Source organism: Typopeltis vanoorti, chromosome 1 (genome assembly GCF_054136105.1).
Source record: "Typopeltis vanoorti isolate ZY-2024b chromosome 1, IOZ_Tvanoo_1.0, whole genome shotgun sequence".
Classification (NCBI taxonomy): domain Eukaryota; kingdom Metazoa; phylum Arthropoda; class Arachnida; order Uropygi; family Thelyphonidae; genus Typopeltis; species Typopeltis vanoorti.
Window position 1 is genome coordinate 138,302,086 of NC_143549.1, and position 19,070 is coordinate 138,321,155.

The 19,070-nt window shown below is 36.0% G+C and overlaps 1 protein-coding gene across 1 annotated transcript in view; it reads right to left on the reverse strand.

The window, feature by feature from the left end:
* The window catches only part of LOC150110465 (ubiquitin-conjugating enzyme E2-17 kDa), a 158,773-nt gene that overhangs the window by 81,040 nt on the left and 58,663 nt on the right, over nt 1-19,070 (reverse strand). Inside the window, exon 4 of the mRNA XM_090399443.1 lies at nt 4,852-4,929. Coding sequence (XP_090255569.1) covers nt 4,852-4,929 — 78 coding nt within the window. The remainder of the gene's footprint in view (nt 1-4,851; nt 4,930-19,070) is intronic.

Below are 19,070 nucleotides of genomic sequence, written 5' to 3' on the forward strand. Positions count from 1 at the left end.
TTTATGATTGTTCTTACTGTGGATTCCTATAGATTGAACTTCTTTGCTAGCTCACAAATTTTCATTCTGCCTTCAAAATCCTTAATAATGTTGAGTTTTGTTTCCAAAGTCAATGTTTTTCTTTTCTAGCTAGGAGCAGAAGAATCGGACTTGCTTCTTTTGGATGACATTATTACTTTTTATGTGATAAAATTTTTTATCAAGAACATAACATTAAACAATTGCAAAGTTTGTAGACTAAAAATCATGTATGAATGGAGACTGCACGAAACATGTCAATGCTTGTTCACAGCATGTGTGACGCTGGTGAATGCAGCCGGCGCCGGAAAGATACGATTAGTGGTGAAGTGTGACGGGAATACGTACATATAAGAAACCGTTACTCCAGATTCGCGTAAGTCGGGGTATGACTGTATTAGATTCCTGGTAAGTAACAGATTTGATAGATGAGATAAATCTGAAGAGAAATTTCACAGGAAGCTAGTGATGTAAAGGTTTCATGTAATAATGCCATAATATCTCTCCCCCCCCCCCCCCCCGGGTAATATATAAAGAATTTCGTGATGTGAATTTCTGCTAATCTACTTTAAATGTGAATACTAGGTGAACATGCATTTAAGGGGTGCCTAAGGATCAAAGCTGTATAACTGAGAAGAGACCTCAACATTGCCTTCAAAGGAATGCAGAGAATTGACCAGGGCTTCTGACCTAATGTCCAATCCTCACCTTCTCGTGGTGCACCCTGTTCAGTATCTACCTGGATACTGAGCGAACGAGGATGGGCTGGGAATTTGGGATTTAGCTAACAAAATTGTATTCTTATTGGCTTTAACCAAAATACAAAATGATCGTACAACATGACAAAATTTCATGCAGGCTGGGGAGTCGCCCGGTTAAACGACACCCCCGTTGTTTTTGCCAGGGAACCAGGGCCAACAGAGAAAAGTCAGCTACTGGAACAAATCTGAAAGCACACCCCAACTCAACATCATCAGAGTTAAAGATCGGTACTAACAACATAAGAAGCCTGAATGGCAAAGAAATGGAGCTAGCTGAGGAATTCGAAAAGTACCAGATCGACATAATAGGGGTGAGTGAAACAAAAACTGATGAGATCTTTTTGAGCAATAAATACAAAATGTTATATTCCGGCAATGACAATCAAGGAAAAGAAGTTGAAAGATAGTATTCAACACTAAATACGAGGTTAATCTTCTTGAATGGCAGGCAGTCTCAAGTAGAGTGATGTGGGCGAATATCAGAATGGGGAACTGGACAATGAGACATTTCTGCCTAGGGTCCCACAGAAGGTTTTACTAGGGTAGAAGTGGAGAAATTTTTGAGTCTTTAGAAAAAGCAACTGACACAATGAAAATGGAAAAGTTGGTCCTTGTTGGGGATCTAAATAGCAGAGTAGGAAATGATTGTCAGACATACAAAAATATTTTGGGAAAATTTGAAGAAAAGAGCAAAGCTAATAATAATGGCATATACCTGTTGGATTTCTGCTCAGGACATGGACTGGTTATTACTAACACCATGTTCCAACATAAAAATTTGCACAAATTCACATGGAGAGAAGAGGCAAGAAATAACAAAAGTCTCATTGACTATGTTATTGTTGATAGTGATGTTTTCCCTGGTGCAGGACACGGACACCAGAGTGTACAGAGGATTTGAAATTGAATTTCATATTGAAAAGAATAATATAAAAAAGTTTTAAAGTGAATAAAAGTTGAGCAGCTCTCAGATGTGAACTGTAGACTAAAATACACAAACATTATTGAAAAAAAAAAATGAAAGAGTTTGAGAACAGAAACCAAACCTTGGAGATTTAGTTGCAAGCCTTGAAGAAAACCTTGATTGATTCAGTCAGAGAGGCATGTGGTGCGGTTGTCTGCAAGGATAGAAAAATCAGAACTCCATGGTGGACACAGGAAGTTAAAGAGGCAGTAAAGAAAAAGAAGAAAGCATATCAAAAGCTCCAGGCTTTTGAAAATGAAAGAGACTAAATACTGTAAAACTAGCTAAACAAAAGTAATGGGAGGAGACTTTGACAATAACATAGAAAATAAATATCAAGAAGGTGGCAAAATATTCTGGAGGTTGTTGAAGCTTAGAAATGGAGGGAAGAGTGTCGTAAAAGGAGTTAGAGATGATAAAGGTGACATGAAAACAGGAGACAATGATATCCTTGAAGTATGGAGTAATTAGAAAAAGTGCTAAATGAAACAAGCACTGATAGCACAGTGGTAAAAAAAAAAAAAAAAATCAACAGGCATACAGTCGGGAAATATATATTCATACTTGAAGTAGAAAAAGCCATCAAAGGCTTGAAATGTGGAAGTATGGTGATATAAAAGTCTTACTGTGGATGCACTGCATAGTTCAGAATGCCTGGAGAGAGGGGCAAATTCCCGATGATTGGAGTGGAGCTCTCATAGTACCCATATATAAAAAGGGAAATAAAAGTGAATGTGAGAATTACAGAGGTATTTCCCTACTGAGTGTGCCTGGTAAGATTTATGCAAGTATACTTGAGAAACAGTTGAGAAGAATTGTGGAAGAAAAGCTTGGTGAAGAACAAGCCGGATTCAGGCCAAATAGAGGCTGTCAGGATCAGATCTACACTTTACGACAAATAGTTGAGAAAGCATGGGAATATCACAAAGATCTATATTTAAGTTTTGTCGATCTGGAAAAGGCATATGAAAATGCCAAGGGAGAAGCTATTCAAACATGCTACAGTTATATGTAATGGTGTCAATGGGGCATTATATCAAGCAATATTTAGTCTTTATTTGAGTTGTAAGTCAGCAGCTAGAATTGAAAGAGGTATAGGAAGATGGTTTAATGTTAAATCTGGTGTGAGACAAGATTTAACATTAAACAATCTTCCTATACCTTTTTTCAATTCTTAATGATTCAATTCTTAATGAATAACAGAGGGGATAATTACATTATCCCCTCTGTTATTCATTATCTATATGGATCACATTATGAAGGAAAGTGGTATTAAACATGATATCAAAATTGGAGATGGTAATGTCAGCTCTTTGCTTTATGCGGATGATGTTATACTTCTAAATAAATCTGCTACAAGTCTGCAAGATTCTTCGACTAAATTGAAAAGCTGTTGTAATAAATATGGTATGAAGGTCAGCATTAAAAAGACAAAGACAATGAAAATAGGCAGAATTGTTGAAAATGTCAATTGTATTGTGAACGGGAAACCTGTGGTACAAGTAAAACATTTCAGCTACTTAGGCACGATTTTTACTGTAGATGGTAAATTAAATACGGAAATAGACAACAGAATCAGCAAAGCTGGTATGGTAGGAAGTCAATTGAATAAATGCATATGGAATAAGAGAGAAATTAGTTCGGAACACTAAATTAGCTGTATACGAGATAGTGTTCAAACCAGTTTTAACTTATGGATCTGAGAGCTGGGTCAGAAGTAAAACACTTGACTAAAGACCACAGGTATGAGAGTCCTGAGAAAGATTATAGGTGTGAACAGATGGCATCAATGGCGATATCATATTAAAAACGAGGATATTAGGAAAAAACTTGACATTGTCAACATCCAGGAATGCGTTAGCAGAGCTAATCTCAGGTGGTATGGTCACTTAAACAGAATGGGCGAAGAAAGATTAGCAAAACAAGCGTTCTCTGCCAGGTTGGCAGTAAAATGACCCAGAGGAAGACCTAGATATAGGTGGATTGATACGGTACAAAGTGCCTTAGACGAGAGAAATATAAGATCTGATAATGTTGGAGTCTTGACAAGTAACAGACTGATTTGGAGGAAAATTGTGGATAGGAAGTTAGTAATGATGTAATTTTTTTCATGTAGTACTATCATATCCTGTACACCCCTTGAGGATATGGTACATGGCAGGAATTTGATGATGATTTAAATTTTTTTTTTTAATTAACTACATTTTAAAAATGTAGTCTCAGAAATATATAAAACATTTAAAAAAAGCATTTCTTCTTGCAATCTACTCTATAGCAAACTCAGGGATTTATGCTGAGCCTATACATGAGAAGTTGGTTGATTGACCAATAGTACATTAATACTGTATATAGGTAGTGGATTTGGAAAGGAGGAACTTGTTTACATTTGATGCACGTGTTCCGAGCTTAGTGATTACAAAAAATGCTCTACAGTTGGCTACATGCATTTTCTTTACAATAGTATTATGCATAAAATATAGTATTATTCAATAGGAATTTTTACCAGTTTGTTACAATAAGAATTAGTTATAATGGGACTACTTTCATGCAATAAATGAAAAGTTAAATAAAACTTAAAGTTTTATTTAACCAATGCCAATAAGTTATTTTCTAGTTTAATCCTTTACCCAAATGTAAGCCAAGTTTGTGCATGAGGTTTCTTCATGCTAGGTTACTTGGATATAAAGGCTACTGAATTCACATCAACCTTCAATATCCAATAATGCAAAACTTCCTTACAAATGTGTATACAGCTATGTATTATCTCAAGGACCAATACCTAACCAAATGATCTTCATTGAGTACTTTTCTGTGGGAGCCAGAGCTAAACCCAAAAAGTTAGAAATTGAATTTATGCAGTAGTCTCATTTCTGTTGATTAACTTCAAAAGTTTGAAACCAATCTAGGTAGTTGCCCTTCCCAAAAGGATGGGTGCTTTGCATTATGAGATACTGAGGCAACTAGTGTGAAGCCAATATCTTCTATATACAAGCAGCCTGGTGATGAAGATATTTCATACACTTTGTTTGCTTACACTTGTCTCTTCAAAGTTAATGTTCAGTGAATTTCATTCATTTTAAATTTTAAATTGAAAATTTTCAATAATACCTTAGGTGGTTTGAAAGGATAATCTGTAGGGAAATGAATAGTTAGAAAAAACACTCCACCTTGGTAGGGACTGTCTGGCTGCAAAAGGAAAAAAAAAGAGGATATTTATTTCACATAAAACACTCATCTTGGTATTTTGTATAACACCACACTACTTATTAATCAAGTATTTATAGAATCATGTACAATATAACTAGTAAATGAACATATACACAAAAATTGTAAACTGATATTTTTTTAGATGCAAAGTTTGTTTGCTCATACTTGGATAAAGGATTAAACTACATTTATTATATGAAAATTGACAATGTCACTGACACTTTCATTCAATTTAAAAACATGTAAAATTAAAGATGTAGGTCAACTAATTTTAATAATTAAACTCAATGAGAAACAAAGGACAAGAATAATATATGGAGCCTGTGTAGCTCAGTGGATGTGGCGTTTACATACCACAGCGCTTGGCCGCATGAAGGAAGACTTGGTTTCGAGTCTAGTCGTCGACTAGAGGAAATTTTTCTAAGCTTTTTTTTGACTGGTTCCTGAGTTAGTCGATCTCTGGCACACGCAAACGGGTTTTTCCTCCCAGAAACTCAGGTTTTTCGTCCCGTAAACCCAAGAAAATCGACCGTAGAACCCACATTATTTCAGACATTAAATATTGTGTTAGGGTTAGGGACCACGAGATGGCGGCACATTTGAGCCGTCTCTCTTCACTGTGTACCACTTAATTAGTGATAGCCTTGGGCCATCTATCTCTGATTAGTACCAGTGGAGATTGAACTGCCCACTCAGCCTCTAAAAGTTAGATAGGGCTAAATGGCCTCGCCTACTCCCCGCATACGGGAATAAAAAGGCGTTAGATGATTTTTTTTTTTTAAGAATAATATACTGATTCATCACAAGCATGCATTCCAGAAAAAAAAATTCAAGTAATCTCCAGGAGTGAACAAGTAGATAAACCTTAATCCTGGTACTGAATAAGTTTTTCTCAGCCATTTTCAACAAGAGAATTTAAATTAAGAGATCCAACCTTACAGTAGTAGTAGAGAAAATATTCGCTAGCATAAGCATTTACTCAGCCTTGTAACATGAAAAATATCACAAGTTTTTTAGGCATATTAAATGTTTGCTTCTATTCCAATCAACTGAAGACAGTGGACATCAATAGTTGCTTTGCTTTCCTTAGACAAAAATCTAATAAGGAAAAAAGGCCTTTGACAATAGCAGCATATCAATTGTTTTTATTTGAGTGACTTAGGTAATTCTAAACAAAACCTTCCATTTTATTAAGTTAATGTTAGAATCTTGACTTGAATTTTCCTCTGAAGAATTACTAAGTTGTTTTTAGTAGTGGTGCTGTTATTTCCAAACATATACTGAGCAACGTGATTTCTGTTAGGTCATATACAGGTTCTTGTTCCAACAATCATACAGTTAGTCCTGTTAATTTATGAAGTAAATGCTTTATAAATTTGCTAAACAATTCCTTCAATATTTTTTTGAAAAAGATGAATTCTGCTACAAAACATTCTTGACCACTTAATGAGTATAAATATATATAAAAGAAACAAATAACACTGACAACCTGACCTCTTATGATAAAACAGAAAACTTTTGATTACAACATAATAGATGACTTTGCAGTTGGCAGAGGGTTCAATAGTTTTTTTTAATCCTACACACAAGTCTAAGGGTGAAGTAACTTCATATGCTGGTCTGTGTGTGTATACACACATAGAGAGAGACTGCTGACTTCACATCAACTGCCTAGTGTCCCATAATGCAAAAACATTATAGGTCACATTTGAGGCCTAATCAGTAGAAGCCAGACCATGAAGATATAGCAAAATCCTGTTTAACACAAACCCGATTAACAGTGATTCGCTATAACGCGGTTTTTTACTGAACCCTGAAAAACATTAATTATTCCACGATTTGACATAGCGGTTTTATCGAAGCCTAAAAAAGCGCTAAATTTGTGCAGATTCAATTTATTGCTGTATTTTCCCTTGATTCATATATAATACAATTATTCCCAAACCAATCAGTGAAAGGTTAAAACAAAACAAAAATTGATACAAAAAAAAAAGCATTCCTTCGAAATTAAAATACAGGTGCTGAGACGATTAGAAAAATGCGAACGTCAAGTTGACATTGGAGTCGCTTTAAATTTGTCTACTTCTACTATATGGAAGATTTAAAAAAACAAGGACAAAATTAAGTGTTCAACAACCACAACGTCTTCTGCAACAATGGTAACCCAATCCAGAAGCAATGTTTTAGAGAAAATGGAGAAACGTCTTTCCATTTGGATTGATGATGAAACCAAGCACAACATGCCATTAAGTAAGACAATCATAGAAAAGGCCAGAAGTATTTTTTTTAATCTTATTCAAAAACAAACAGGATACAAGTGCCGAAAACTTTGCAGTTGGCAGAGGGTTCAATAGATTTAAAAAAAGAAGCAACCTCTACAACATTCAAATCACTGGAGAAGTGGCGAGTTCAGATACTGAAGCTGCTTCAGCCTTTCCATCAACTTTAAAAGCTATAATTGAAGAGGAAATTATCCTCCCGAACGTTTTTAATGTTGATGAAATGAGCTTTCTGGAAGAGAATGCCAAAGAGCACATTTATATCACACGAACAAAAGCGAGCACCAGGATTCAAAGCTGCAAAAGACTGTTTAATCCTTCTTCTGGGTAGTAACGGCAATGGCGATTTCAAATTAAACCTTGCATATCATTCCAAAATACCAAGAGCCATGAAAGTAAAACCTGTTTGTTCTTCACCGCATGTTCCCCTATCCCTATTTACCGTGGTTAAAATGACCCCGTTTCATTTTGTACCAAAAAAGGAAATCAATGCAAGGTAATTTTCCATATGTAAGTAGGAAAAATAAGAATATCACCTGATATTCTTTTAATTTCTTATCCAGAGTATTACTAAATACTCTGGATAAGAAATAATACAACACTATATAGATAAGTTTTTTGCTAACTGGATTCTTTGTTTTGTTTTCCATATTTTTATAATTTGATCATTATACTGAAATAGAATAAGACAACATATATCCCTGTCTTATACTTGTGAAGGTGCAGGTCACAAAAGATATGAAGAAAATAGAATTGATAAAAACTTATGAGTTACTAAAAGGCTCTGCAAGACTGACAAAACAGAAATTTTTCAATTATATCACAAATATATTGAAAAATTTGCAATAAGTCTGACTCCACAAAGATACCCAATAAATAATAAACACCTAAAGCTGCAATTTTTTTTTCCATTTTAAATACACACTTGTTTATTAAACTGATGGCAGTTTAACAACCTGCTCCTACTAATATCACAAATCATGAGTTTTACTATTCCAATTGATTCACTTTGACTTCTTAAAACCAATTATGACACCAATAATTAGCATTTCTATGCAAAAAAGTTATTAGAAATACTTGTACAATTGATATTTAAGGCCCCCCCCACTACAAAAGTTTTGTCAGCTAATTCCCTAATTAGCCATTCCAATCCACCCGAGGTGGATACCTAATAGGTTGTTGCACCATGAGAATGAGGTCTGGACATTGGATAAGAAGACTGGATTGTTCTTGGCATTCCTTAATGGCAATGTACAGGTTTCCCAGATAAGCTTTGATGGGTAAAAGATTAAAGTGCACACTATCTCCACTATCAATCATCTACATGAATCACATCATGAGGAAAAATAGTATTCAACCCGATAAGATAGAGGCCAACAGGAAAATATATTGTTGGTTGCTACTACAGACCTGGGGGTCAAGAAGAAAATGTGGATGACATGATCAGCAGATTAGCAAAATGAGTGCTGGCTGAGCAATTATCATGAGAAATTATGATGATATAGATTGGAAGGAGGAAAGGGAACATGGCAACTAGAATTTATACAGTTATTAAGGGACGATCACCTGAAACAACACATGATAAAAAGGACCAGGGCTTTGAGAGTGTTGGATCTGGAAATAGCATCAGAAGATGTTATTTTTAACTGCAGTAATAACCCTACCTCCGATCGGGGAAAGTGATCATGCAGTCTTGTCCTTGAAGATTGCTGAACATGTAGAAATTTCAGTCAAGAAAGGATTTATGCAGAACTACAAAGCTGGTGATTATCCTTAGAAGGCAACCTAGAACAGTGCCATGGCATAAGAAACTATACAAAATGAATGTCATTAGTACATGAGAAGTGGTCAAGGATTGTTTGAACAAGGCAATATCAGAGTGCAATCCCAAGGTCAGAAGGCTAAACTGAGAAAGGAATAAACAGATGACCAATAACAAAGCTATAAAAAAAGAAAACATTGTAGAAAGAATATAAACAAGGTGATCAGTATGCCCATGAGCAACAAAGAGCCCAAGCAAGAAAGGCAAAATCAGATTGGTCTGCTTAGCTAATTTTCTCTCAAAGTAAATCCAAAAGTGTTTTTTTTTTTTTTTGCTATGTAGCAAGTAAGAAAAAGAATGATTATGGAAAGATAACTTTACTCAGTGCTAATGGGTAGGAAAGTGATAGTAACTGAACTATTTATCCTACTCCTAAGTGATCACTTTGCAAGAGTATATCAAACAGGTGGTGCTTTAGCAGTTACTCACAGACTGATGTGAGCATTGAGATAGATGAACTGAATGCACTCAGTTTACTGAAAAATATCTTGTAGCACACAAGCCAATGTTGGCATGTTTCCTACAAGAATGCAAGCAAACTGGCAGTGCTTCTGACTAAGTTCTATAAGTCTCAACTCAGGCAGAAGTAGCAAATTACAGACCAATCTAGAGTTTATAGAAAGCTGTGCTGCTTTCTATAAACTCCAGACCTATCTTTCTATGATAGGTTGGACCTATCTGTAAAAGATAGGTCCAACCTCAGTAATTTATTCACATTTTATAATGAGGTAACAGCAGAACTGGATAAAGGAAATGGCTACACCATGATATTGATGGACTTTACAAAGGCATTTGACAGAATACCACATGGAACATTATTACAAGTTGAAGAAAATGGAAATGGATATGAGGCTGGTGGCATAGATATGGAAGAGATATAAGGAAACAGGTGAAGAGCAGGTGCATGAAGAATATAAGACATGGGCCAGGAGAGTGACTAGTATGGAAAGGAAGGCGAAACTGGAATATGAGAAGAGATTAGCCCTAAGGTCCAAAGAAAATCCTAAGGAATTTTTTTAGCTATGTAGCCAGTAGGTGGAGAAATGATTATGGGATAAAAATGGGAATAGAGTGACTGATGCAGAGGACATAGTGGAGTTGTTCAATAAACAACTTATTGGAGTATTTCATCCTGGAGGAGTAAATTTTAGTACTAGAGGGATAGGGCAGGTTCAAGGTTTAGAGGAGAGTGTTCTAAATACTGAGTACTCTGGATGTCAGTAAAGCTGTGGAACTGGATGCTATTTCACCATGAGTTTTGAGAGAATGTGCTAAAGAACTGACCCCATTGACCTGGGGTCAGTTCTTCAATGAAAGTCTGGCTATGAATGGAAGGAAGGTAAGATAGTGCCATTGCATAAGGGCAGAAGCAGACTGGAAGTGTCTAATTATAGGCAGTTTGTGTGTCATCGGTAGGTGTTAAGATCTTGGAGAAATTAGTGAGGGACTGTATACAGCATTGGGCAGATAAGGTTAATGTTATCTGTGAGAGTCAACATGGATTTGTAAAGGGGGCACTCTTGTTTTAGTAACATGTTGGCCTTTTAGAATAAAGTTACAAGAGCAGTTGATGAGGGAAAGGCATATACTGTCATTTTCTTGGATTTAGCAAAGGCATTTCACAGGGTGCCACATGATAAGCTGATATTTAAGTTGCAGCACATGGGTTTGGATGTCAGGTTGGTCAATAAATTAACTGGATTCAGGATTGGCTGTCCAATAGGTATCAGAGAGTTGTGTATGGTGAGGCAGTTTCAAGAAGGCAGAGGGTTACAAGTGGGGTCCCACAGGGCTCAGTACCGGGACCTATATTGTTTACCCTTTATATCAATGACGTCAGTGGATTGCAAGGGGATATTCAGTTGTTGGGAAGGATTATTAGTAATAGTGCAAATATGGTAACCCTGCAAGAGGATTTGAATAAGCTAGACAGATGGGCATACGAATAGGGATGTCGGTTTAATGCAGCAAAATGTAAGGTCTTGAGGTTTGGGACACATCGATGGGATGCTGCATACTCTATTGTACGAGCTATACTTTGGGATTGATGATTGATAGAAACCTGAAATTTAGGGGGCATATTGCAAAGGTGGTGAAGGTAACATAGAGGATTGCTACAATAATGAAAAGGATGCTGACATGCAGAGATAACAGAGGTATCATTCCATTGTATAAGACCCTGATCAGACCACACTTAGACTATTGTTCTCAGATTTGGTCCCCAGGATTTGAAAGGGATAAATTAACTGTGGAAAGGGTACAAAGGCAGATAACAAAGATGGTTTCATGACTGTACAATGTTATGAATGTGGACTGCAGAGTTTGGTGGATAGAAGAAGGAGAGGTGATATGATTATTTTAAAGTCTGTGCACAGACTTTAAAATAAGATCGAAGATAAGAACCTCTGGAAGCCATGGGATGAAAACAATTAAGTGGTTTCATTTAAAAAAGAAGAGAGTGTGAGGAATCGTTTTAGGGAGAGGGTGTTAGAGAGGATTTCGGATGGACTGGAAAGTGTACAAGATTGGTGGAAACATAATTCAAAAGTAATCCTGAGCTGTGCAATCGATGTGCTTGGTGAGACATCTGGAAAGATTAGAGAGCAGAAGGAGAGTTGGTGGTGGAATAATAATGAGGCAGCTAAGAGGAAGGCAAAGCAGAAGTGGGATGAGTCAAGAGTGGAAGAGGACAGAGAGGTGTACAGAGAGAGAGAAAGAGAGAGAGAGAGAGAGAGAGAAGCCAAGAGAGTTGTAGCACAGGCAAAGGCATATCAAGATCTATATGATCAATTAGAAACAAAGGAAGGACAGAGAAAAATTTACCAACTAGCGAAATGTAGAAATAAAGCAGCTAAGGACATCTTACATGTGAGACAGATCAAAGATGCTGAAGGAAGAGTATTATGGAGGGATGTGGACATAAGAAACAGATGGAGAATATTCTTTGAGGGACTTTTGAATGAGGAAAATGCAAGGACTCACAGAGAAGATGGGCAGCCTTCTGAGGGGATGGTGCAGAACATCAGTAGAGTGGAAGTGACGGAGGCCATGAAGATGATGAGGAATGGAAAATCAGTGGGCCCCGACATGATTCCAGTGGAGGCATGGAAGGCACTGGGGGAAGAGGGAATTGACCTGCTGTGGGACCTGTTCATGAAAGTTTGCCAACAGGAAAATATACCCGAGGAATGGAGGGAGAGTACTCTTGTCCCCATCTACAAGGGGTGAACCTAGCTTATCTTCTCCAGGTGATTTTCCGTTTGTTGTTTCTTTCAGGGTGATTTCAAATTCTTTAGTTTTTTTCATTTTCATTAAGTGAAAGGGGATGCACAAGACTAAAAATTACAGAAGAATAAAGTTGATGTCCCACACAATGAAAATCCTAGAAAGGGTTCTTGATGGAAGATTGAGGAAGGAGGTGGAGATTGCAAAGGAACAATTTGGCTTCATGCCTCGTTAATCAACAAGAGATGCTATCTTTGTTACGGCAGATGATGGAAAAGTTTTGAGAGAAACAACAGGAGCTACATCTGGCATTTATTGATCTGGAGAAAGCATATGATAGAGTGCCAAGGTAAGAAGTCTGGGAGGTGTCTGAGGGAGAAGAAGGTTCCAGAGAAATATGTCAGGTTGGTGCAGGAGATGTACAGAAATGTGAAGACAAGTGTTCAGACCTGTCTGGGACAGACAGAAAGTTTTCAAGTAGTTGGCTTGCATCAAGTCCGTTTCTGTTTAACATTGTGATGGAGGTGGTGAGAGAAGATGCGCCTTGGACAATGTTGTATGCAGATGACATCTTGCTGTGTGCAGATTCAAGAGAAGCAGGAACTAAACCAGAAAGAGGAAGAAAGTACTGGAAGAGAGAGGTATGAGACTGAGCAGAAGTAAGACAGAGTCTATGTGTTGCACAGTGGGCGGTGGCCAGGAGACAGATCTGGAGCTGGAAGGAAATGTCATCAGGAAGGTGAGGGACTTTAGATACTTAGGTTCAACAGTGGAAGAAGATGGAGGAGCTGAGAAGGAAGTGGGATGCAGGATACAAGCGGGTTGGAGGAACCGGAGGGAGATGGCTGGAGTGTTATGCGATAAGAGGGTGCCAATCAATCTGAAAAGCAAAATCTATACGACAGTAGTGAGGCCAGCTATGACATATGCTATAGAAACTGTGGCCCTGAGGATAAATAACATCAGCAGGATAGAAGTAGCAGAGATGAGAATGCTTAGGTGGATGTGCGGTGTAACCAGAAAGGATCGTCTGAGAAATGACTATGTGAGGGGAACAGTGAAAGTTACGAACTTAGAAGCGAAGATACAGGAGGCAAGGTTGAGATGGTTTGGTCATGTGATGAGGAGGGAGGACGAATATGTGGGAAGAAAGGTCATGCAGATGGATGTGCAAAGGAGGAGGAAGCGTGGGCAGCCAGAGAAGAGATGGGGAGAGCTGGTAGAAGAGGACTTGAGAATGAACTTGGATGTGGTGACAGCCCAAGACAGGAGGATGTGGAGGAGACTCATCATCAACAGTAACCCCACTTAAGTGGGAGAAGCTGCAGAAGAAGATTTCTTGGGGATCAAGTGGAGGGAATTCAAATAAGTGATCAAGCTGGTGACAGGTCTGTGAAATGTTCCCCATGAAATAGATTGAAGGAGTGTGAATTGCATAGTTTAGCTGACAGGTGTAGGAGAGGGAATATTGTAGAAACTTTAAGTTACTAAAGGGATATTTTGACAGAGAAGAAATTTTTCAATACATGGCATAGAAGGGGAAAAACAAGGGCAGTGATGTAGCTAGAGCTTTCTTTTGCTGCCCCTCTCAGTATACACCAAAAATACTACAAAAAGTCAAAACAGCATAAAGAGAAATAAATTAAAACAATAGGAAAAACTCCATGCCCTATCTAGAGGAAGATTTCTGCTCCTGAAACAAAGAAACTATAGTAGTCATCCTAGAAATCAAGGATTAATTCTAGCTGATATTCAGAAGACCTTCATAAGATCACTAAATATGCCAGAGTTTAATTTCGCTGCTAATTACAGAACGTTCCTGCATAACAGTTGATATCATACACGCTCCATACATGTTCTTCTGAATTTGTAAAAAAATACATTTGTATTCTGTTTATTCCTTCAAAAACAGTTTAAGGTGTTTTGTATCACTTTTATATGCCCTGACGAAGCCAAACAGCCAAGTTGGCAAAACTTGTCAGTTTTTTTTTACTTTATTTCTATTATTAGAATTCTTCAGCCAATATACAACCCAGTTTATGTTCATTTCTTGCATTCAACTGATGATCAAAAATAATATAGATTCGCTATCAATAATTTTTATTATTGCAAATACTTGCAGAGCATTAGCATGATCTCAAGATAAACCTAGGACAAAGAATGTTAATCCTATTTTACAGAGCTGAGCTGAGTGACACCATAAAAAATAAAATGAGATTGCAATTAAAGCTAAAACTAAACTAATTTTGAAATACAATAAAATAAAGAGTATTTAGATTTACAGCTGAAGCACCTCAGACTATGAGGCCAGTGTATTATGTATGTTAACTGCATGTGTTCTAATGCAAGGTTTGCTTCTACTTTGCAAGATGAACAATATGAAAGTTTCTGGAAGAGAAACCCAAAAAAATCTTGGTATAACACTAGCTAACTCAGTTGTGACTAACTTAGCATCAGTTGAAAAGCCCTGCTAAAGGATCTGCACATCTAGATGGGATTCAAACATGTCTTTCTAATCAAAGGACATTGTCGAAACCAACTAAGCTATGGATGCTAATTTTGGGGGGATAATATGGACAAAGATCTGAGGTTCAGCAGGCATACTAAAAGGAGTGGGTGGTGTAGTATAAGTCATGTGGATATTTTTAAAAAATAGAAAGGTAAAGATAAGATCTCTTTATAAGGCTTTGATATGACCACATCTGGACCATTGTGCAGGAACTGATCTCTTCATGATCCTATCTTCAAATGATGGAACCTCTCAATTAACTAACTCAAATAAGTTAGTATATAAACTAACTTTTGGTGCAGTACCATGTACTTGTATCTTCTCTTATCTTATTTCAATTATCTGATTTCCAAATGGCTCTTCCACCATTAGATATTTGAAGAATTTTTGTACTGGATAGGCTGGATTTGGGACATGAGGTCAGAGTAAATGACAAGATGGCAACATGTAGAAATGCTCTCTATAAAGAGAGACTGAAGGTTTGGGGTTACACATTTAGTTGTTAGAGAAAGGGGAAAAAATTAGGAGAATAGAAGCATAAGGTGCTAAAGAAAGGAATTTTATAGAGATGATACAGAAGATATTTCAGTATATGAGACAGCATGAGGCAGAACAAGGAGCACCTCTCCACAAATTGTGGAAGTCTTATTAGCAAGGATGCAAAGACTTTTGCTTGAAGAGCTGATAAATGAGAGATGGCAGCACTGACAACATTAGGCATATTTCACATGAGTCTTTGAACACTGAGTTGCCCAATCAATATCAGCTCATTTACCACATTACAATGTAAACCTTTACATTTGTACTACTTTTTTTTGTAGCATTTTTCTAAAAATACCAAATATAATCTATTTTGGCAGCCTTTGATGCCTCGGTAACAATATCGTTTGTTTAGAGAGCTGGGTCAAAGAATGTCGAGCATGAAACTGGAATAGATGTTATTTGATATGAAAGCAAAATACAGCAGCTGTGGTATATAATTCAGAAGGCTGGATAAGGTCAATTATCAATTAGTGTTGGACTATCAAATAAAGTTTCTTATTTGATAGTCCAACACTAAACAAACAATAAAACTGTCCAAAAAATAGTTGAGAAAACAGAAACAGGCTGGGTTTATGCCAAATAGGAATCCCAAGATTTCTACCTTAAAGTCAAGAAATCATGAGAGTTTAACAAGAATTAAGTTTAGTTTCCTTTTGATCTTGAAAAGCAAAGCAGGATGTATCTCTCATTTATGGCGTAAATGAAACTGAATATGAAGAGATACATAAATTATAAAATCAAACGAAGGATATAAAGATAAATAGAAATGCCGCTTGGTGTTAAATCATAATAAGGTAGGGTTATACTCTATCTTCACATTTAATTATCTTAATGGCACATATCATTAAGTGGTATTACAATTTATATCCAAATAAATGTTGAGCCTAGTTCTTTACATAGCTGCCCAAGGAGCTTAAAAATTATTTGATCTTCCTTTTTATGTCACAGTCCAGTAACTTGATCTAGACAGTTTGCTATGTCTATTAACTGTGTGCACTGTCAAACAGTTTATCCTGTACAATCAAAATACAACATTCCAGATGGAACAAATCATTGCTTTCATATGAAATATGCTAAACTACTTGCAGATGAAATTATTTACAAAGATTCTTTTGTGTCATATAAATCCAAGCCTTAAAATACACTGTGATTATAAACTAAGTTAGCAACTAGGTTTATTTTCCTTTACTATGAAGGTTATTTAGAGCATGATGTCTCCATTGTGATAACTTTCCCATCCAAAAGAGATGCCAGTTAAAAAAAAAACTTCCTGAAAAAAGCCCCCCTTCCTTCTAACAGATTGTCTTCAATGTAGGTTTTTCAAAACCTGCAAAGTAAATTTCAGTTGTTTTCAAAAACATTTTTTCACACCTGCTTTGATCTGTTCATTTTCAAAATATAGATATCCATGAGATCTTCAATTTACAGAATAATCAAGTCTGACAGAACCAAGTTCAAGATGCAGGATGTTCCACAACCTCAAATACAATCTCTTCAATAGTTAAAGTGAATAAAGCTATGTGTAGCCTCATTATCATGTTGAGAGAATTCTGATTGTTCCTCAGAATGTACCTACAAATATTTTAACCTGATCTCCAACTTTCTGCTACTACCTAGCTTTCTGTTTTCAGAAATTACTTGCAGATTTCAGCTGCCCACTTCATGAATGATCAACTGCTATAAAAACTACCATTACTTTTGTTCATATTCAATGACATACAATATCCTTAGAACAATTCTATAGTTGCTTAACAAAAAAAAAAAAAAAAAAAAAAAAAAAAAAAAAAAAAAAAAAAAAAAAAAAACCCTAGCAATAGCATTCGCATATAGTAGGGAATTCCAATAGCATTCACATTCTATGGAAATAATGAAGGTCAGTTTCCATATATCTATGCTATGGGAATGATACCAGCCTACTGCATTCATTCATCCAATGAAAATTTCTAATGCTACCTTGGCTTCCTCTTTTTCAAAGGACTATAATCTACTAGTCAGTTAAATATTACAGGTTCTTTCTTAGCCACAAAATGGTACCATCACACAACATTAGTACAACCTCTTGTCAAGATGATAAGGAAGACATTTCTCGTATGAATGACAAAAGCAATGAGAAAAATGGTAATTAAAAGCTTCAACTAAAAAAAGATTGATTATACAGAAACATACAGTGAAACCAAGGACAAAGTTAATATTTGACACTAATTAATAATAAATAATAAATTAACAGTTAATTACAACATTAGATTAAGACTATTTCTATTTAAAAAATTACTGAAGGTGAGTTGAGAAGTCATTTGACTGTCAAGAATTTTAATCAGGCCACTTCAATAAATTTATATAGAAAAAGGAAAATGAGCTAAGGCAACAACTTAGCAGTATGAAGCATTCAAATCATTTTCACTTAAGCATGTGGGGCTGAGTTAGAAAAACACTGATCAAAGAGCAGAACTGGAATTAGTTCTGAAAGTCATTTAAGAAAAGCCAATTAGGCATCAGTGATAATCCATATTAAAATTTACTTTATCAGAAAGATCAACAATGTTAATATCCAAGAATACATAAGCAGAGATAAATATGATACTGTCACTGAAACAAAATGGAAGATGAAAGCGTAGCAAATATATTATATATATATATATATATATATATATATATATAGGGATTTGATGCAATGAGTTCTTCAAAAGGACAATGTAAAAATTGATGGAAATCAATAATCCTAAGATGACAGATCATGTTTAGAAAAGAAAAAAAAAAAAGAAAATCAAAAAAGAACAAGTATTCTTTGAATCCTAGAAGGGATTCAAACCCAGGTCTTTCTAACCAAAGATCCAAATATGAATTCTGTCTAAAATGCAAAGATTCCTTAGAGCTTTAACTGAAGCTGAGATAGCCAGTCTTATACAGAGAAGCCCAGTCCCCAATCTTCACAAAACCACCATAATTTACATACAGGATTAAATGCCCTATCATAAGGATTAACAAGGTTTTTTTTATCATTGCTTATGATAAACAACAGAAAAAGTTAGTTGGCTATAACAGGCCTAAACATAAGGCAAAAAAGTAAAGATGGGAATAGAGAATGCATATTTTAAATACAATGGTGTTCCAAAGCTAAGGACGAATTACATTTTTACCTGTATATGAAAAATTTATGACTACAGCCAAATGCAGACAAATTTATAGCCAGCATACTAATAAATTACATTTAAAAAAAAAAACTTATAAATTGCAATACATTTTTGACAAAATTTAAATTTCCTGAGGACATAGTTAAAGAATTAATGTACAGTGCAGAGACATTTCAGTATGGAATGTATCCAGTGAAATGCAATGTAGCTCTCACAATGTCATACCATGCTTAGCACCAAGTGATTTAGGAGTTAAATGCAAACTGGTGAATGTTCAGAACAAGAATAAGGCCTTATTTGTTTCCTGGAGGGGAATTTTTGAGAAGCAATTTGTCTCCCTGTTGTGTCCAAAAGTGTTCTAGGTTGAAATATGGGGAGCACAATGGCAACTATTCGATTAATATCCTCAGTCTCCAGAAGTATCTCTATTGCTTGTGTATGATGTGGCATGGCATTGTCATCCTTAAAATGAATTTTTCGCTTGCAGAACCATGGAACAATCTACCATTATGTTGAAGAACTTCATTGCAATAACATTCACTAGTCAGTCCCTTTTCCCACTTGCAGCTTAGTGTGTCCATTAATCATAATGCCCCACCCCCCAAACACAC